Source organism: Dermacentor albipictus, chromosome 1 (assembly GCF_038994185.2).
Source record: "Dermacentor albipictus isolate Rhodes 1998 colony chromosome 1, USDA_Dalb.pri_finalv2, whole genome shotgun sequence".
NCBI classification, from domain to species: domain Eukaryota; kingdom Metazoa; phylum Arthropoda; class Arachnida; order Ixodida; family Ixodidae; genus Dermacentor; species Dermacentor albipictus.
The window spans coordinates 28,124,928-28,147,272 of NC_091821.1; the positions used below are offsets into that span (position 1 = coordinate 28,124,928).

General features: G+C 44.9%; 1 protein-coding gene across 7 annotated transcripts in view; it reads left to right on the forward strand.

The window, feature by feature from the left end:
* shi (dynamin-1 shibire) overlaps positions 1-22,345 on the forward strand; it is a 110,556-nt gene that overhangs the window by 2,100 nt on the left and 86,111 nt on the right. For all 7 annotated transcript variants that reach the window (XM_070539769.1, XM_065437190.2, XM_065437191.2 and 4 more), the window contains exons 2-4: positions 8,323-8,396; positions 8,505-8,654; positions 9,432-9,635. In XM_070539769.1, coding sequence (XP_070395870.1) covers positions 8,323-8,396; positions 8,505-8,654; positions 9,432-9,635 — 428 coding nt within the window. The remainder of the gene's footprint in view (positions 1-8,322; positions 8,397-8,504; positions 8,655-9,431; positions 9,636-22,345) is intronic.

Here is a 22,345-nt window from a genome sequence, read left to right on the forward strand (position 1 = left end):
GTGTTCAGTCGCAACAGTCCCGAGTTTCGAGCTTATGACTGTATGAGTGAATAAAGAAATGTTGAATGGGGGATACATGGGAATATTGTTTGTGTTAACTTGTATTGCTACACACATGCTATACAGTGAAATATCTGCTGATCACACATCACTTGACGACTTTGCAGATGAACCGCTACAAAATTTCACATGCTAATAGCAAACCCATTCACTCATGTTTCACTTGAATGAAGAGCTAACACATTATTGAGGTTCCTTTAAATTCCAAGTTTTACTGTATTGAGCGCCACAAGGGAGGCAATACACATTAATTGCCTGAAGACGGAATATCGTAATCTATCTGGATCAATGCAGTTGAAATGAAAAAACCTTTGTTTAAGCATTGGTTTTGGTGATAATTGGTGCCATATAGGAGGTGACTATGGGGGGCTCCGGGGCCCGAGCCCTCTTCGAAGTTTTCCAGGAGGGAGCAGAGCAACACCCCCCCCCCCCCCTGAAATGCCAAAGCCTATCCCCTCTCCACCACCACCTACAGTGTCATCACCAGAGTTTTGTCGCCCACATCATTAGACATTTCTTTTGAGTTGCCTCTACGTTTTCACTTAAAATTTTATTGTGGCAAAAGCTTACTGCATCATAGTTGGTGGGGAGGTGCATGGCTTTTAATTCATACTTTCGCTTTATTTCTACAAATCCTGACAATAGAAGTGCATTAGAAGCACCAGCAGTGGCTACTTCATCTGTATTTTTTCACTAACAAAAAAAAAAAATTCTACTGTAAACACTATGCACAGACACAGTACATTTAAATATATACGCAGGACAAAGTTAATATTTTTTTAAGAGATAGAGGTAGCCAACTAACAATTACTTCTAATGGGATGTATATCCTATGCCTAGAGAATGAATATGTTGCATGGTCACCTCGCTTCAAATTGCTTTGCATGCTTTTTTGACCCTTAAGAAATTCTACGGACGTCAATGACTCCTTCGGCAGAGTCCTTTATCAACGACATAGGAAATGCATGGGAATGATGCGTATCAATATTGCTTCTCTTTCCAATAGTAAATGCTCAGTTGCATGCAGAGGTCATAAATATTTGATTCACTCAGTAACCAAACTGAGGCCAAGCCAGATTCACTCGAGATCAGAATCAATAGCAGTCATGCGCAACAGTGCTTAGATGGGGACTCGCAGTAAAAAAGAATGAGAGGCTGCACTTTCGCTAGAAAGGCGAAGCAGTGTTAGCAATAGCAAAGGAAGATTACACCGCCAAGAGACTCGAGATTCCTTGTGGTGCGAGGGGAATCGGGCTGTGAAATTGAACTGGCTCCTACTTTGAGGTCTTGTAAATAACTCGTATAAGGGCATCACTTCAGTGCACAATTCTTCTAGGTCACACGAAGTTTCTTCAAATACAACTCTTATTTAAGGTAATATATATCTATAAGTGGCGTTCGGAAAGCTGGTTGGACCCCAGCACCTTCCCCCCCACCCCTGGAAAAATGAAAACTTTCCGCCTATGATTGGTGCCAATTCAACTGCCATACAGCCTTGTTATTGAAGGTTTTCGCCATTGCAAAACAAATTCACTTGGCGCAACATGTACATTTGTCATGGCTTGCATTCATTGCAAAGTGCTGTTCTCCTGGAAACACTAGCCAGAGAAGACACTGCTCTGTTCTTTGGCAATATTAACTTCATTACGACTGTCTCTAGATGTGTCGTTAGTTTTTATAGTATTGTACCGTTGTGATTCTCCACTAGAAATTTTCAGAATTACTTGTAGTGAGCGCTTCACATTCATTTATGTCAACGCACTGCAGTGGCCACGGCATTCAGCTAGCTGCTGAGCACGAGGTTGAGGTTCATTCATGGCTGCTGTAGCCATGCCCTGATGGGGGTGGAATGCAAAAATGCTTGCATACTGAGCACTGAATGCACATTATAAATAACTCTACTGGGCCAAAATTGGTTAAAAGCCCTCCTTTTTACATCTGTCGCAGTTGCTGTGTGACTTTGAGATGCTGTTCTCAATTCCCAGGTTGTTAAAATTTATTACCTCCGTTATGGTACCCGCCGTGGTTGCTCAGTGGCTATATGGTGTTGGGCTGCTGAGCACTAGGTTGCAGGATCGAATCCTGGCCACGGCGGCTGCATTTCGATGGGGCGAAATGCTAAAACACCCGTGTACCTAGATTTGAGTGCATGTTAAGCAACTCCAGGTGGTCGAAATTTCCGGAGTCCTCCACTACGGCGTGCCGCATAATCAGAAAGTGGTTTTGGCATGTAAAACCCCATAATTTAATTAATTTTAATTAACCTACGTTATGGTGTTTGCACGGCCCAGTGACAGCTTCAGGATATAAAGGTCATCCAGAATTTAGTTTCCTTTAGAACATGGAGTAAATCAATAGTAATGTAACCTTTGTAATGTAACCATTGTAACCTAATATGTTCAACCTATGGCTGAATGTAATAGGAACTGTAATGGTGTGAAGTTTATATTTATTCTTATTACAGTACATGGAAAGGGACCTTAGAACAAGGAAGATGCGAAATGTGGCTTGAAAGTATTTGAGGCCAGACAGCAGGCACAGCAAATGGTAGCACAGCATAAGTGTACCAGCACCCATGAAAAAAAAAAAAAGAGTTGGCTCTGTATCATCACACAAATGAGGGCACAGATGGCATCTTACAGGCAAAATAGGCAAACTATATGCAGACAGCTTATACAGACAAGGAAGACACTTATCTATTTCAACATTGTTAGGCATTTGATGTTGCGGAAAGAAGAAAAAAACTACTGAGTTACATGGCTAGTATTGATGAAATATTATAGAAAATTGCACTGCATGGCACAAGTTTTGCTACAGTGTGAAAAAAAAAATTTTAAGGTGCTTTCGGGGCAATGTAAGAATGCTTGTAGGCTCCTAGAATGGAATAAGTCTTCTATTGAAGCATTATCTGCTCCAAAGTTGATACCATAAGTCATATTTGTGTTTTACTTCATTTGTACACATGCATACAATTATTGTTTTTCTAATTTGGGCTTGGGACATCGGAAGTTATCTTTTATGCCTTATGCCCATTCTAATAGGAATTTTGACACTTTAGTATGTAATTTCTCTTTCAATGCTAGGAATCTTGACCAGCAGTTTTCTGGCAGGATTTCATTGTCTGCTGAAAGAACAGTTCTGAATTAGAGTGTATCACATTATTTCTGCTTTGAAATAAGCATTGAAAAGCTGCTGTGCACAGATCTTTTCTATGGCCTAACAGAGTACAGCAGGGGTGTCATATCATGGGGCTGCTGTCAGCCTGCAAAGCCATTCTATGTAGCATGGTCAGTCCCTGAGCTTTTGGCCTTCATACTTTAATTACCTAATACCCCTGACACAAAGACAAACTAAAGTCCTTTGAATTAAACCCTTTTTTTATACTCTGAAGCATCCCTTAGCAAAGGCAGTTTTACTGGCGACATACAGGATGGTGTCCTTAAAATGATTCTATAAGCTATACAGTACAAAACAGTGGCGCTGCTTGTTTAAACAGAATTTTGATAGAAGTCCTGAAAATTTGTGTGTCTGGTCAAAGCAAAGTATTAAAAAAAGGGTGAATTGTATTTTAAAAACTCGTTGCAGCGTTACAATATGCATATTTGTGAAATGTTGTCGCTTTCCACTTGTGTGTTGGTGTGTTATCAGTCACGGGGCACTGCCGCTGCCAGATATGGTGTTTATGATGTACAGGCATCTGCTCACATGAAGAGGGAGCTAAAACGAGACCACGTTAATCGCATTGCCCTGGCAGAGTCATACCTGTAAGGAGCCATGAAGGGATGAAGCTGCTAGAGGGCAATTTGGAAGTGTGACAGTGACCACAGTGGCAGCAACTACAATGGTGTCTGTTGCTCGTGTTTGAAAGTAGCTGCAGCAAAAGTTTCACTGCCAGACAAATTGCTTGACTACTAAGTATTGAAACATTTTTAATATTTACAAGCAATAATTGTCAAATAAGGCACCATTATGTTTCATCAAGTTATCTGTTGAACTGCACAAGAGGTTACCCCTTTAGACTCATAAAGGAGCTTGAATGTATCCCCTTCTGCAAACGACCCCCACCAAAAAAGAGGTACTCCCTGCATTAATGCCTTTCTGGCAGATGTGCCTAGTCCCATGTGATGTAGTCCATGTGGTGCCCATGTGACGGGATATAGGCAATCATGGTTCCTCCTCTGTGCATGTGACACTGTAGCTCGTGGGGAGTAATGTACAAGGGGCCTGATGCGAGTTAGAGGAGGGTCTGGTACAGTCTTAGGCAGGAAGTTCAATTTGTGCGTGTCTCCTGATAGAACATTCTCATGTGGTTAATTTTAAAGTTGTTAGTGAAAGTTGTGAACTATGAAAATGCTCCTTGTGACACTGTTAATTTTGAGTGTCAAGACGTGCACAGCTCTTAAGTATTCTTTGTTTCAAGCAAAATGGGCAGTAGTTGCTAATCTGTAGCAATATATAAATAGGGTCCTTCGCTTGTGGCTTGTATGTTTTTTTATAATTTGGGGCGGGGGGTGGTAAAAATGTAATGTTATTTTAAGGAGTCAAACCGAGGAGAAATCGGGCTCTTTGTTGTCTGGCATGGAAATCGGGGGTTTTCTTGTCTGGGAGCCTGATGTTTGAGATTTTCCCATAGCCTTTACAAATGATTAACACAAGCAGTGGTCTCCTTTCGGACACAAACATTCTGCTTAAACTAGTGAAATCACTCGCAGGAACGTGTAATGGCAAATAAAGGTGATCACAAATGATGCGACGATCTTACCCCTACAAACCCTCATTGTCAGGCATTATTACTGCATTTAAAGGAACCCACATTAAAGAAAGCAACAAATAGGGACTGGTCTGGTGATCCCTTCTTTACTTTTTCCTCTGCACTTTTTTGACAAAGGAAAAAAGTACAAAAAGCAGTGTACACGGGCATGCTTCACAGGAGGTGTGATGCTTTTCCTTATGTCTTGCAAGCCCTTGGATACATACATTATCATATGTATTGGGAGCATTTCTGTGCCCCTCCTAGACCTGTCGGACTTTTCGTCCTTGCATGTTGTCATCCTGTTTTACTGGTTCCCAATATATGCTCTTGCAACAAAACTAATATAATTGCCCTTCTTTGAACGTAATGTAGTTGGATAAACATCTCCATGTCACAGCTACAGTCTGCAATACAGTGAATTACTGCCCTTTACATGTATGTGACGTGCAAGAAGTGTGTTGCAATGCATCATTGTAGTATTCAATGGAACACAGATACTAAAAAAAGCAACAAGCTTTCGTTCGCTCAATGTTAGTAGGTGCTGAATATATTATATTTTTATATATGCTGGTTATTGCTTGAGTGTTACACGAGAATGAGGCATACACATTATTTATTAATGTTATAATATTATGATACATTTTAACTACTTGTTCACAAGAGGTGAGCAGGGCTCATGACTTTAACACTTGCATTTATTATTATTATTATTATTATTATTATTATTATTATTATTATTATTATTATTATTATTATTATTCAAAGAAGGGCAAACTTCGAGGAGGAATTGGGTTTTAGCCCGATTTTCATAAATTTTGTTTGGGGTGCAAGAATCTGTCATCATCGGGTTTTCCCTGTAAACGAAGGAGCCTAAATATAAATTATTCATGCATACTTCAATTTTCACAACGCATGGTGATCAGGTTGACTGAGCATGATTGCTAGCTTGTAATTAGCAGCATTACATTGGGAAGCATGTGATAACTATAGTGTAGCAGATATGACAGTGCTGTGTAAAATATTGTATTAACTTTGCGGAGGAATTCAGCGACGGGCCCTAACCAGGATTTTCATATCTTTAAGTGCAAATTAAGAAGAACGCTGAAAAAGAAGCAGTACCTGTGAAATTGGAGGTCACCACAATTGATTTGAACTGTCAAAACTTCTTTATCACAGAAATGAGTGGGAGTACCAATGTGGCACTGGAAGCATCAATTTGTGTAGTGGGACAAATTTACAGTGCACGTCCTTGAGGTGCACAGTCCTCGGCAGACCACTTCACTGTGTTCACCTGGGCATGTCCGTGTTCGACATCAACAGCTGGGCTTGGGCAAAGTGGTCTATTAAAAAACGATTTAGAAAAAATTGGGGATAATAGCACACAAAACTTGCTGCAGGTCTCGAGTGTCATTTGCTTCTTCCGAGATTGTCCACATCTGAAATGTTCTCATTGGTGATCCAAGCAAGCGTATTATGCTGATAATTCTTTCTGTGCTTGAGGGGTCTTAACACCTTTTAGCACAAAAGATATGAAAAGTGAGATCAGTACAGTAGACTTCCGTTAATTTGCTTCCGGTTAATTTGATATTTTGGTTAATTCTGTTTTGACTGAAGATCCTGGCTGGTGCCCATGCATTTTTGTGAGATGATCTTGGATTGTAGCGCGAAGTTAACACGGACACAGAAAAGAGCAGACAGGACGAGCGCTCATCCTGTCTGCTCCTTTCTGTGTCCGTGTTCACTTCGCGCTACAATCCAAGATTATGTCGCCGTACCAACTCGCCCAACTTTCCATCCTTTTGCATTTTTGTGAGCCCAAACTTCAGTTATCTTGATCCTAAAATTGGCCTTTGCTAGATAATTTGAACTTGACATGGTGGCATGAACGTGCCTGACCCCTTTGGTGTGGTGGCATCTGTCTCGGTGGAGCATAGGAGACAGTGAATGCATTGAACACACGTCATCTCCTGTCGAAAATGCCTATTTTCTGCCCTAAGAAGATTTTCAAGCAATAACCATAGCTCGCAATGTCTCATTATGGTATTTACCTTATTCTAACGTATACCTTTATTTTTTCAAGAAAATTCGGCCGGAAATTGTCGGCGCGGTGTAAACGGATACGAAACCAAAACCACCTTCCCGGCTTTTGTATGCTTTACTGCATAACTGGTGTATTGCGGCAAAGTTGACTTGAAAATATCCGAGGACATGCGAGCACTTTATATAAGTTGTGAATTAAACACCGCTGAGTGGCCCTTTGGGTTAGGAACTCCTTGCGGGCAAGCAAGCGTGTTGAAACGCTTGGCATATTTTGATTTAGCCTTTCCGAGGCGCAGTTAGAACACAGGCGAGAGCTTGCGTGGACAAGGAACATGCAGATAACACAGGCTTCTGAGAGCGAGGGTGACGTGGCGTCACGACGATGCCCTCTCCCCTTACGCGACACTTTGCATGCTACTTCGGTAGCAGGTGTACCCTTTTGCAGCGCGCTCATGCCATGGCGTCCCAGCCAATGGGAACTCCATCGCGGCTGGCTCATCACGTGCTGTCGCAACCAGTGGGAATTTAGGTGCCATTTCACAGCTACAGATGCTGGCTCTTTTGCTCAATTAGACATTTGAAGCTTTTGCATCAAGAACTTTGCATGAAAACTGACTTTTAAAAAAACAGCCGCCATTGTGGAACACAAATTAGATCCACGCCCATTTTTCTTGCTAAAAAAAATTGGTTGCATGTTAGATTTCTAAATTGTCTAGGAGCTTTTTTCATGCAATTTCTACATTAGTTTTCTGCTTTGGACACATAGAAAGTGGGTGCATGTTTTATTCGGGGGCGGTTTAGTATCGGGCAAATGTGGCCAAATGAATCAGCAGTGTGTTTTGGCATTTTTTTCTGAATCTTGTTTAATTCGACCTGCCAGATAATTAGATTACTTTTGTCAGTCCCATCAGGGTCGAATTAACGGAAGTCGATTGTACAAGGTGCGCACACCACTATGTAGTTTTCAGCCATGTTGACTGCTGCAGGTGCCATGTGTACATTTGTACACATAGTTAGGTTGCCCCACCTACAGCTTTCACCAATGTATCACATAAATGTTACACCTGAAATGAGCCTGAACAGTAATCTTGAGCTGCAAGGTATGTGCTTCAGCCATGATGCACCTCAAGAAACAGAATTTGCTAGGCACTTCATGCACTAATGCATAAAATGTGCAGGTATCCATAGTTTCTGCCTTTTTCTGCTATAACTTGCCGCACAAAGGCTAAACTGCACCAGTGATCACCAAAGGTCTGAATGTACAAATGTGGCAATCGTGTCTTGGAACCACTGGTGGGTATGAAGAGTGAAGAGTAAAGGCATAAAAAGTTGCAAGCACAGTTGTGCACATAGCCACTGGGTGGGATACATTGCTGCCATTCTTAAGGTTTACTGTACTGTGTTGTTCCATATTGGTCACTATAAATATTGAATCGTGACGAAGTTAATATTGTGTACACCATTCCCAGGGACTTCTTACCAAGAGGATCTGGAATTGTCACTCGTCGACCACTGGTGCTACAACTGATTAACTGCAATACAGGTAACAAACAGTCAATTTTCTTGCCTGCAATGTTGTAATTGTAACAAGTTTTTCAGATGTCACTGCCGTTTGCTAGATATTGACTGATTCTCTTCTCTCTCTTTTCAGAGTATGGAGAGTTCCTGCACTGCCGTGGCAAGAAATTCACAGATTTCGATGCAATCCGCAAGGAAATCGAGGATGAAACAGATCGGGTGACAGGCAGCAACAAGGGCATTTCAAGCGTGCCAATCAATCTCAGGGTCTACTCACCGCTTGGTAAGAAAGTGGATAGATTTTGTGTGCAGTTTCTTGAATAAGAACAAAGAGCATAATCAGCAATGTTAACTGCTAACATGTGTGGAGCTAGTCAATACAGAAGATCCTTACAGGGCACCTACAAGACCATTTTAGTGGCTCATCTAATTGTAGGAGCTTTCGTTCTAGTTGACCCGCCGTGGTTGCTTAGTAGCCGTGGTGTTGGGCTACTAAGCACGAGGTCGCAGAATTGAATCCTGGCCACGGCAGCCGCATTTCGTTAGGGGCAAAATGCGAAAACACCCGTATACTTAGATTTATGTGCACGTAAAAGAAACCCAGGTTGTCCACATTTCTGGAGCCCCCACTGTGGCGTGCCTCATAATCAGATTGTGGTTTTGGCACATAAAACCCCATAATTAATTTTTTTTTCATTCAAGTTGTACATGTGGCAGATGCCTAATTTTTTGTCTTTTGATGCAATGAATGTCAGCAAGAAAATTTTAAGACTTGGCTTGTGTTAAGACCCATATCGAACATTAGGTTAGTATATGACCCTTGTGTTTTAGACCTGTATGAAACTGCTGTAATGCTGCTTTCCATAAAACCAAATGGTTAGTGCTTTACCTTAGTTGCGAGTGAAATTATGTTCTTCATTGAAACATGATTTCTGCTTTTAGGAATTTCATTGCTTGTCACCTTGCTAATCATTCTGTGTCCCACTAACCATAAATGTCCTGCACTTCTTCCTGCATCTCCCACCACCTTGCTCTTGTGCCCTGTGTTGGCCTCCCTTAGTGCTGAACCTGACCCTGGTCGACCTTCCGGGGTTGACTAAGGTCCCCGTCGGTGATCAGCCTGCGGACATTGAGAATCAGATCCGGGAAATGATTCTCCAGTTCATTCGCAAGGAGAACTGCCTTATACTGGCAGTCACGTCGGCCAATCAAGATCTGGCTACTTCAGATGCCCTGAAGATCGCCAAGGAAGTTGACCCAGAAGGTATCAGGCTGTTGAAATATTTAACTCTTCTTTTTTCTCTTTCCTCTTTTGGCCTTGGGCAGTGCTGAACCTGACCTTGATTGACCTTCCGGGGCTGACTAAGGTTCCAGTTGGGAGTCAGCCCCCAGACATCGAAATGCGAGTGCGGGACTTGATTCTGAGCTATGCCTCTCGGGAGAACACAATCCTGTTGGCTGTGACACCGGCTAATCAGGACTTGGCCACCTCAGATGCGATAAAACTGGCTTTGGAGGTAGACCCGTCAGGTTAGCTCAACCATGCCAATCTTGGCATGGTGTGTGCACAGGTTGGAGTGGTTTGGTTTGTGCTAATACTAACCTTTGTTGCTCAAGTAGTAGTTAAACTGCAACATGCAAGGCATGTAACTAGTTTTAAAAGTTTAATGAGGTCAGCATTTGCAACCAGTAGCTGTAGTAGCCACAATGTCTAGATGCAAGCAGGCATTTGACATGCTAGAAAATGACTGAAGTGTGTGTACACCACATACACGTATCTGGGCCTTAAGACCCAGATACCTGGAGGTGACCCACAAGATGTCTGCCATAAATGAGTAGTAAGCATAGCGCTGGTATAAAACACTTCATATGGATTTGTTGTGAGTTGCTAGCGTGAACAAGACTACAGAAAGAAGGGGGTACAGGACAGAGCGCTAGACTTCAACTGACAAGCTTTATTCAGAAAAACAAGCAAAGAGGCCACCGTATGCTCAAATATTGGCTATAGTCTACAGACAAGCAGGTGCCTGAATGACTGGCGTAGGAGTACCAGAACATTGTAAATGCTCTAGCAGGTGCTGGCAACTTGGCTGAACACTCCCCAAGATGTACTTGTAAACTCTCCCTGTGTTTTCATAACACGCAAGTGCTCAGGCGGTTCGCCAGGCAGTTAGATAGGGAAATATTTGAGGTGTTTTGCATTTCAAAAGCTGCTGATGAATGCGTAAGTGCTCCACCAGTGGCACTCACTGATAAAGAAGTGTTGTACTTCGAGAAGAACCTGGTGTATGCTTTGTAATGGCTTATTGTGGGTGCTTATCAGCGTTGTTGTGCATTTGGTTGTCTCCTATGTGACACATTAGTTTACGCATCTGTCTGCACACTTGTTTTAGCATACGGTGGCCTCCTTGCATATTTTTCTGCATAAAGCTTGTTAGTTGGAAGTATAGCGCTCCGTCCTGTCCCATCATTTTTTCCGTAGTCTTGTTCGCGCTAGTAACTATATCACAGCAGATGCATCAACACCAACTAGCCCAACTTTCTATGTTAACCACTTGATATGGAAAGTAAGGAGAAGAGGACAACATCTTGGTATCATTGAGGATGGTTTTTGATAACTTCGTTGAAATGGCTGCCATCACTTTAGAGTGGCTTGTGCAGCACTAATGTTTGCTCATCAGTGTAATCAAGCTGGATGCATAAGAGTAAAATAGCCTTAATGTAGTAAGAAACTGCTCTACATTATGAACCAATATTTTCTCCTTTGTCGGTTTCATGTTGTCGTTATTTGGCACCTGACGCATATAACAATGTATATGTAAAGAATTGAAAGTGAGTGGCTATGGTGTTGGACTGCTGAGCACGAGGTCGCGGGATCGAATCCCGGCCACGTCGGCCACATTTCGATGGGGGCGAAATGCGAAAACACCCGTGTGCTTATGTTAGGTGCACGTTAAAGAACCTCAGGTGGTCAAAATTTCCGGATTCCTCCACTACGGCGTGCCTCATAATCAGAAAGTGATTTTGGCACATAAAACCCCATAATTAAATTAATTAGAATTGAAAGTGAGTGTCCTCTCCTGCGAGTTGTCTGGGCAGATGTATAAGAGGGAGGAGAGTGGACTTGCTGTGTTATTCTTTTGTATAAGCGTTAAGTACCATTTAGCTTATTTCGGCTCTGTGGGAGCCACTTTTATTGCCTTGTGCATTTATACGTGGATGCATTTCAATTTATTATTTCTTTGAGGAAAATGTTTCATAGTTTATTTTAGGAAAACTTATTTCTGTTTCAGTTCTAGCATAATGGAACATTTTCTTGTACCCAAAGGATACCTAACTACAAATTGTGGACACCTTGAGTCTGCGGCTGGTTATCTTGGTGAAACTTTTAGAACCAAGGTCATGGCTTTTGTAGTTTCATAAGTACATTTTTGTCTATTCTCAGAGTGTGCCTTTCAGTACTTCTGTTGCAGCAGCTGTTAGCTCTTATGTACAAGAAAAGATGCAGTATTGGTTCAACTTACCTCTCCTTTATATTTCGGACTTCTGCAGGGTGTAATACTTCAGTTAGCAAGGTGAATTTTAAATCATAGTTGAGTTTTGTACGAAAGAGATGGTGACACATGAACTGCACATTTTCTCACAAAGTACATGTATTTGGAGTAGAGGCTATTTAAAATTTTTCATGGGGTTCTGGATGCATGCTTTTTTATTTCATAAGGTTATTGCATCCTAAGGTTACAGCTACAAAACGGATATTTTCAGTGGATCTATCGGGCAGAGTTAACGAAGATGATAGTGTTTTGACGTGTTCATTAGAGCTGTGGGTGCACCTTGCATGTTTGGTATTTTATTTACATTCACAGCTAATGGAGTGTATTACTCTACTAACCTTGTCATTTTCTCTTTTTTAATGCATGGATACATGCTTTTTCATTTCGCTTTTTTTTTTGTCCTGCTCAATAAAGATTATGTGGATAGAAAGTTGTATGTCAAAGTGGAGACAGTATCTTGACATCTATGTGTTGGGTATAGACAGTGCGCCTAAGCATTTTAACTACGGTTGTCTCTAACATTGCCACTTTTAATGCTTTCATTTTATATAGTGTCATGCAATATTTCATGCAGAATGAAGTGTTGAAGATATAAGGATGATAGTATATCATTCTTTTGGGTTAAGCAGCATTTATAAATTTTACATAGCAATATAGCTAAAACATTGTCTAATTTCATATACACTGTACTTTCTTCTAAAGCAAGAAAATATAGTGGGTACAATCATTACTGCTATAAAGAAAGGTACATACTGGAGGACCAAATTTCAAGCTTTTTTCTGGCAAGAATGGCATGGACTTTCTTTTCTGGCATTATTTCCTTTTCTGTCATTATGATAACTGATCTTAAGGACGGCATGCCTATGCCATTTTTAAGGCTTCTGGTGTGCATATTAGCATGCCATTTGGTGGATATTGTGACGGTGTAGGATCTTCACTGGAGTTTAATTGAATGCAACCGTGAGTGCTCTGAACCACAGTATTGAAAAACAGTCGATTTCATCTTTTTTTCGTTCTTGCACTGCCGGCACATATCATACTGTAACATAAATCCCCGGGTGCAAAAGCGCCGTCCTGGTGCTGCCTAAGGTATATGGTGCTATTTTGAGTGGTAGGGCTTGAGCCTCGATATGTGCACAAGTTCTGTAGCCGAGGCCGCAGACACGGTGGGGGCAAACACAGGTAGATCTCGTAGGTCAAGTGTGTCACTTGGCGCCACGCAATAGGGTCCAACATAACGGGGCAGCAGCTTTTCGCAGAGGCCCATGCGACGTGAAGGCCACCAGAGGAGGACCTGTGAACCAGGATCAAAGTGGGCATCTCGGTAGTGGTGATCATAAAGCGTTTTATGAGTAGTCTGAGAAGCTCCAAGAGTGTCACAGGCAATGCGGCGGGCAGATTCGGCGTGGGGAATGGCATCCAGACCATAGGAGGAAGTCGCAGATGAATCTGTGGGAAGCAAGAAATCAAATGGCAGGAGTCAGTTGCGGCCATACCAATGATAGAAAGGTGAATAACCCTCAGTGTCATGGTGACTAAGGGCAATGCACAGACCCAATCCCGATGATCTTCCGACACATACTGTGGGGGTCTATCCCGTGCTCTTGGGACAAAGGAACGACAACACAGTAGTGCAGTCACAAGGGCATTTATTGTACCTTTCATACACTAATGTTTGCTAGCCAAGTTGCTATCCACAAAACATGCCGATGGGCACACGACAAATCGAGGAAGTCTGACTCACCGTGACCAAATAGCGAGTGAATATGTTCACCCCTAACGCCTGGTCGTTTGTGCATACGGTCATGCGAACAATGGCGCATTCAAACGATCGTGTTCGTCCATTTCGGTGTAGGCCTCACGAGATGGTCTTGCAGAAGCATGGATTGGCGCACGCGCGGAATGGCCGCTCCGCTTGCCGACCCAGTTCTAAAGAGAGACAGCCTACTCCCTGTCGCGTCTGACTAACCCCGTGGTTAGATGGCGTTAGCAGCGCAACACTAGCGCCATCTCTCATAATGCGCTGTGACCAGATCGACCGCCGCCGGCACTAAGCTACGCGGAGAAGCCGGATTACAGGAGACGCGAGCTGTGCGGGAAAAACAGCATATCTGGATGCACGACTCTCGTGCATCCCCACAATACATACTGAGCATGGCGGTAAGCGTGCTGAGGTGCTCAGTCAATCCATTTGTTTGGGGATGGTAAGCTGTCGTTAACTGGTGATGAGGGGAGCAGAATTGTAGAAGATCGCCAATGACTTTGGCAAGGAAGCAACGGCCGTGATCTGTTAGAAGCTGACGAGGAGCACTGTGTTGCAGAATAACATCTTGAAGAAAAAAATCGGACACATTTGTGGTACAGCTCGTGGGTAGAGTTTGTACGGTAACGAAGCGAGTCGCATAATCCGTGGTGACCGCAATCCATCGGTTGCCGAGTGCTGGCACAGGAAAAGGACCAAGTAGGTTCTTGCCGACACAATAAAATGGCTCGCTGGGAATATAGATTAGCTGGAGTAGTCCAGCTGGACGCAAGAAGGGTCTCTTGCAGTGTTAACAGCTCTCGCAGATTGCAACGTATCGTCAAACGGAACGGTGAAGGCCAGGCCAGAAGAAGCGCCGATGGACGCGGTCATAAGTGTGAGTGATGCCCAAGTGGCCAGCGGTGGGGGCATCGTGAAGCTGTGCGAGCAATATCCAAGTGTAGGTGTTCCTGAATGACGACTAGCAGCTTGACGCTGTTGCAATCAAAGTTGCACCTGTACAACATACTGTCTTTTAAAACGAAAAGCCGGAGGGGGGGGCGGGAGGGGTGTCCGAGGGTTGTGCAATGAAGCGGTCAATAATAGATCGTAAGGAGGGGTCACGACGCTGCTCGATGGCGATGTTGAGAAATTCCGTAATGGGTAGAACACAGGGATCAGTGTCGTCGTCAGGGAGATCAGGTGGGCAAGCCAGATGTCTAGGCAGGCAGTAGGCGTCCTGGTGCAGTCGTCCTGATTTATGTCACATAAAAGGGGTATTCCTGTAACCGTAATGCCTTGCGGCTAAGGCGTCCCATGGGGTCTTTCATCAAAGATAGCCAATAGAGGACATGGTGATCCGTAACAACAGAGAAGTGTTGCCTGTAAAGGTAGGGGCGAAACTTTGCCATAGCCCACACAAGCGCGAGACATTCACATTCAGTTATGGAGTAATTCTGCTTAGAACAAGAAAGGAGTCGGCTAGTATAGGCTATAACGCGGGACAAGCCATTCTGTTGTTGGGCAAAAATAGCGCCAATGCCATGACCACTCGCATCTGTACGAACTTCGGTTTTGGTGGTCGGGTTGAAATGAGCCAAAATGGGTGGATTCGCGAGTCTAGTAATAAGTTCGGAAAAGGTGAAAGCTTGATCAGGTCCCCACAAAAAAGAAACGCTGTTCTTGAGAAAACCAGTCAAGCAGCAGGTGATGTCCGCAAAGTTAATGATGAAGCTTCGAAAGTAGGAACGTAGTCCTATCAAGCTACAGACATCGTTCGACGAGCATGGAAGCAGGAATTCTTTTACAGCATGGCACCTTGTCAGGATCAGGCTGTATGCTGGCACTGTCGACGAGGTGGCCAAGGACTTCGATGTGATAGCGCCCGGAATGGCATTTAGCAGAGTTGTGCTGTAGACTGGCTTTTTGGAAAACAGCAACAACGGCGGAGAGGCGGTGGAGATGGCTTTCGAAGTTGGGCGAATAAACAAGACGTCGTCAAGGTAGCAGAGGCATATCGACCACATAAGGCCTCGAAGAAGAGAGTCCATCATGCGTTCGAAGGTGGCAAGGTCATTGCAGAGCCCAAATGGCGTGACTTTAAATTGGTAGAGGCCATCAGGTGTAACGAAGGCTGTTTTCTTGAGATTGTGTTCGTCCACATCAATTTACCAGTACCCAGAGTGGAGGTCAATGGAGGAGAAGTAACTGACACCGTGCGAACAGTCTTAACGCGTGATCGATCCGTGGAAGAGGTTAGATGTCCTTCTTGGTGTTCTTGTTGAGATGGCAATAATACATGCAAAACCTCCAGGTGTTGTCCTTTTTCTACATCAATAAGACTGGGGAGGCCCAAGGACTGGAGGAAGGCTCTACAATGTTCTTCTCAAGCATTTTGTCGACCTCGTCTTGTATGATGGATTGTTCGGTGCTGACAGACGATAAAGTCTCCGGTGAATGGGAAGGGCATCGCCTATGTTCTGCCAGGGTGGAACCAGGGTTCGACGTAATGGGTCCTCACAAGTCGACTCTGCAGCAGTCAAGTCAAGCTGAGGATCAGTAGCCAGTGCCGAAACAGTAAAGTGCTGCAAGGAATGCAGTGTCGCTAAGGAAATATCCAGCAGAAGAATTTGCGTCAGTGAACTGCAGAATGGGAAGGCATGCTTGATTATTTTGAACTGTAACAATGGTGTTGGGTAGCGTAACATGGCGAGTTAAGAGAACGTCCAGAACGAGATGTGCCATCTAGTTTCTGTTAGGGAAAGCAGGGTAGGGCACCATTGAGGCATATGTTGCGGCATGGGGTGGCAGACGAACGAATTGGTCACATATAAGGTCGGGCTCGTCTGCGGCATCGTCAGCAATACATTGGGTTAGACCTAAGCGCAGAACGCTGGAAGAGCAGTCGATAAGCACAGAGTGCAGTGTCAAAAAGTAACTGCCTGGAATCGGATCATGAGGGCAGTGGTTGATGATGGCAAAGACGACAGGCGTAACACAACCGGCAATGTTAATATGTGCAGTACATAGTCTGAGTACAACCCGCCGTGGTTGCTCGGTGGCTATGGTGTTAGGCTGCTGAGCACGAGGTCGCGGGATCGAATCCTGGCCACGGCGGCTGCATTTCGATGGGGGTGAAATGCGAAAACACCTGTGTACTTAGATTTAGGTGCACGTTAAAGAACCCCAGGTGGTTGAAATTTCCGGAGTCCCCCACTACGGCGTGCCTCATAATGGCACGTAAAACCCCATATAATTTAAATAGTCCGAGTACAACAGTACTCGAACGGCAGGGGAGGCAGCAAATGTGAACGCTTTCTTAAGACGTCGGCAGAGGGCAGAGCTCATTATGGATATCTGGGCACCTGTGTCTATTACAGCAGTTATGGACAGACCATCAATGGGAACTTCGATACGGTTGCGTCAAGGAGTAGAGGTCAAGAGAGGATGTTCGGTCCAGGTCGTCAGTGGAGCGTCACCTGCGGGCGCTGCATTATTGACTTTTCCGAGTTGCAACGGGGGGTACGACGGAGATGGCGAACGTCAATGAGGCAGTGAGTGGGATTGTCGAGCTTTAGCCGAGGGTGAACGGCTGGGATTATACGACGGAGCCGGGATGTCGCCACTTGGAGGATTGGAGGAAGCATAAAATTGGCCGCATGAGTTATATGCCGAGCTGAAATCAAAAGTGACATTGGGACGTGGAGATCAGTACCAGCTGCTGCAGCAGTATCGATAGATGTGGCCGACGCGACAGCATGTGAAACAGATGGCCCGGTCGTCTGTTGTTCGCCATTCAGCTGGGTTTTCATAATGCACTGGTGGGTACTGCAGACTTGGTGCAGCTGAAGCGACCACTGGAGCATTTGGGATCGCATTGCTGCTTCCTTGACTGGGGTGACCCATGCTGGCAATCTCTTGTCGGACGACAGACTGAATGAGTCATAGGGTCGCTGCGTCATTGTTGAGCGGTCAAGAATAACGGATCGCTGGAGTTATAGCCTCTAGTTCTCGACGGATGATCTCTCACGGTAGGTGTACTTGACAACTGACAAAACGCTGGAACGTTGATGCAGGAGGAAGTAGCTGCGGTGTTTTGCAGGCGATCGAATCGCTGAGCAATGCCTCGGCTTTTAGCTTGTTCGAAGCGTCAGCACGCCATAAGGATGGCATCGGCTGTCGCACAATCCTTGCACAAAAGCAAATTGAATGCGCCATTTGCAGTTCCCTTTAGCACATGGCTGACTTTATCTGATTCTGACATGTCTTTGTCCTTGCTTTTTTACAAAGAGCCAGCATGTCCTGTATATAGAAAATACGACTCTGTGGACGACTGAGCCCATGTCGCAAGCTCTTGTCTGGCTGATTGCTGACGTCCGGCAGGTTTTGCAAATACATCACGCATCTTTTGTTTGCGGACTTCCTAGCTACTCAGGTCTTCTTTGTGTGTGTCATACCACATGCGAACCGTGCCTTGGAGGTGGAAGATTGTGTTGGTAAGCATGTGTTGTGTCCCATCTGTTATGGTCGTTGACATGTTCATACTGGGTGAGCCAGTCTTCCACGTTGTTGCCATTTGTGCCAGTGAAAATCCCTAGGTCACGAGGGTGCGATAGCACTAGATGTGATGAAACCTGCGTGGATGTGGACGGGGCATCGTCGTTTGAGGACATCGTGACGGAACTGATGTGGCGTCCACTATGGAGATCCAGCACAGCGTTGTAGCGAGCGTACCCTGCGCCTCCACCAAATGCGATGGTGTAGATCTGCACTGGTGTTTAATTAAATGCAACAGTGAGGGCTCCGAACTGCTGTGTCTGAAAACAGCTGATGTTGCATTCTTGCGCTGCCAGCACACACCATATGTAATAGTGCTTGCCAAGAATGGCTTCATATTTTGGCTTGCGTGCACACGCACGCACGCACACACGCACACACACACACACACTCTCCGCAGGGGCGTCTGCGTCAGCAGGCGTTTGGTGTGTTGCGACACCACATACCCGAGCACACGAGGGTTGGACCCTCCCGCGTGTAGCCGTGCGCGGCTTAGCCGTGTCTGGGGAATGGGGGATCCTGGAGGTTGAGCCGATGCTGGGTGTCTGGACCTTTAAGGCCCCCCGGCGGAGGCAACACACCTCTTTGGCCTCTGCTTCACATAGACGGCACCTCCAGACTGACCCACCTGGAGGAAATCGGCAGTCGCCTTTTCCTGTCCCTCTATTCAATCTTTTGCTTTCCCTCTCGTTATCTCTTCTTTCCTGTCTTATCACTTCTCACTTCCGAATTTCTAGGCGGCAAGGGTTAGCCTGATGTATCCAACCTTGGGTATGTTATATTAGGTTATAGTGGCTACGTACAGCTGGCGTCTGCGTTTCCTCCCGGACTCATGGCGTCCCCTTGTTGGGCTCGGTGGTGGGCGGCTGGCGTAGCTACCGAAATAAATGAATTCTGCATGGCTAATACGTCATCCCCCCACTTTCCGATCGTCCTCTTTCAAAAAGAGGGCGCACCGAAGAAACTTTTCAACTATTCAGCCAGCGCAAAGAAACTTTCCCCCGCTACCATGTAATACACAGTCAAGATCCTGAAAAGACAGTCAGAACTATCTCGCCTTTCATCGTTGCTAAATGCCTTACCGACAAACTAGGTGCTGGCTACAAAGTGACGAAACTGAGCGGTGGCGACCTTCTTCTTGAGGTCCGTGACACTCAACAGCATGGTAAACTTTCCTATCTCTTAGCATTCCGTAATGTGACAATCACTGTTACCCCCCACCGATCACTGAACATGTCTAGAGGAGTCATCTCTGATGATCTGTTGAGCCTAAGCGAGGAAGAGCTCCTGGAGGGCTGGAAGGAACACAATGTGATTCAGGTCCAAAGAATAAAGATCAAGCGAGACAACAAAGACATCCCAACTAAACATCTCATCCTCACCTTGGCGTCCAGCGCTCTATCAGAAAGCTTAGAAACAGGATATACCAAACTTCGAGTCCGGCCTTACATCCCAAACCCCCGAAGATGCTTCAAGTGTCAGAGATATGGCCATGGTTCACAAAGCTGCCGTGGCTGACTGACCTGTGCAAAGTGTGGCGAACACGAATCCAACAACTGTAATGGCACACCCCACTGTCCCAACTGTGACGGTGGACACGCAGCATACTCTCGAACCTGCCCCCACATGGAAAAAAGAAAAAGACATAATCACAATGAAACTCAAAGAAAACATCTCATTTCAAGAAGTGTGGAAACGTGTTTCATTTTTCCATACCTCAGGGTATGCTGGTGCGGCGCGCAAGGGGGCAACGTCGCAGCAGACTCTGGCTCCGGCCCAACCCACACCAAGTGTGGTTGCGGCCTTGCCACCAGCCCCCCTGGTGTCAGCAGCCAGCGCTGCTGCGCCGTCCCTGAAGGAGGCCCCATTGACCTCGGGTTGGTGGCCTCCAAGGCCCTGCTTTTCGAGGCTAGGCCTAAGGTGAAAACACCCCGCTCGTGTGAGCGGAAGTCCAGCGGCTCCCAAGAGTCGATGGACACAACCCCGAGCCAGAAGGCGCATCCAGCGCTTTGGGAGCAGCGCGAGTCTTGCGACTGCTCCAAAAAAGACAAAACCCGTGCCTTAATCACGGGGCCTGAAACGGCTCCGTAAGTCATCTCTCTAACTTAACTCCTCTTGACACACAGCATAAAAACACGAACAATATGGCTACACAAATAATACACTGGAACGTTAGAGGCCTTATCCACAACCTCGATGACATTAAAGAAGTCTTAAACAAATATAACCCAAAGGTGCTGTGTGTTCAGGAGACACATCTTAAATGTACACAAAGAAACTTTCTTCGTCAGTACACCTTATATCGCAAAGACCGCAACGAGGCGAATAGCTCGTCTCTGGTGGTGTAGCAATAGTTGTGGACAAGTCCGTAGCTTGTCACCATGTCGCCCTTCAGACGCCCCTTGAGGCAGTGTCAATTCGGGCGATTCTTTTTAATAAATTGATCACTGTATGTTGCTTATACATACCCCCCAATTTTCATCTGGAAAAAAGTGATTTTTATAACCTAATCGATCAGCTTCCAGACTCTTACATACTCGCAGGCGATTTTAATGCCCACCACACCATGTGGGGAGACTAGCGATGGGACGCGAGAGGTCGTTTCATTGAAAATTTTCTTGTGAACTCCGGTGCATGCCTCTTCAACAAGAAGGAGCCAACTTATTATAATATTCATAATCATTCATATTCATCAATAGACCTGTCTATTGGCTTGGCTTCAATTTTCCCGGACTTGCAATGGCATGTAATAAAAAATCCCTATGGAAGTGACCAGTTCCCTGTAATGTTAAATTCAATGCCTCAACATGAATGCCCCCTACATACACCCCGGTGGAAATCAGCCTCCGCCGAATGGAACGATTTTAAGGAAGAAACTTGCGTATCACGAGATCGTGTCACTGATTTTAATATAGACAATGCAGTAGCATATTTTACTTGTTTTATAATCGACGCAGCTGAAAAGTTCATTCCCCAAACACAAGGTCTCACTTGTAAAAGACGGGTACCCTGGTGGAATGAACAGTGCAGACTGGCAGGAAAGAAACAAAACAAAGTGTGGGGTTTGCTGCGTCGCTCCCCGTCTGCAGAAAACCTCATAGAATTTAAACTCGCAAAGTCACAAGGAAGGCGCACACGGAGACAGGGAAAGAGGGCTAGCTGGGAGAGGTTTCTCTCGGGCATCACTTCCTACACCCAAGAGTCCAAAGTATGGAATGGCGTATGAAAGATAAAGGGGCAACAAATCCAGCCTCTGCCCTTAGTGGACGACCAAGGGACTACCTTGGAGGACCAGGCGAACGCTCTGGGCGAACACTTCGAACATGTATCAGACTACCTTGGAGGACCAGGTGAATGCTCTGGGCGAACACTTCGAACATGTATCAAGCTCCACACATTACACAAAATCATTCCTCAAATATAAACAATTAGCTGAACTTAAGACACTTGATTGTAAATGCCGTCCGGATGAACCATATAACCGTCCTTTTAATATTGCCGAGCTTAAAGCTGCATTGAGCACATGTAGAAGCTCTGCACCGGGAACTGATAGAATCATCTATGACATGATTAAGAACTTACACGAAGACACACAAATGACACTTCTGGCACTTTTTAACTCTATCTGGGCTGCCGGATACCTCCCATCCTCGTGGAAGGAAGCTATTGTTATTCCCGTCTTGAAGCTGTGCAAAGACCCATCCTTGGCGGCAAGTTATCGCCCGATAGCTCTTACAAGTTGTCTTTGTAAGCTATTTGAAAAAATGATTACTCGTAGACTAATACATTTCCTTGAAACTGAACAATGATTGATCCCTATCAGTGTGGCTTCAGAGAAGGGTGGTTCACGACTGATCATCTTGTACGCATTGAAGCAAGTATCCGCGATGCATTTGTACATAGACAGTTCTTATCGATATTCCTCGATATGGAGAAGACGTACGACACGACGTGGCAATACGGGATCTTGTGAGACTTGTCGGGGATGGGCATCCGTGGAAATATGCTAAACATAATAGAAAGCTATCTGTCCAAACGTACCTTCCGCGTGAAAATCGGCAATGTATTGTCGCGACCTTTTATACAAGAAAATAGTGTACCTCAAGGAGGTGTGCTTAGCTG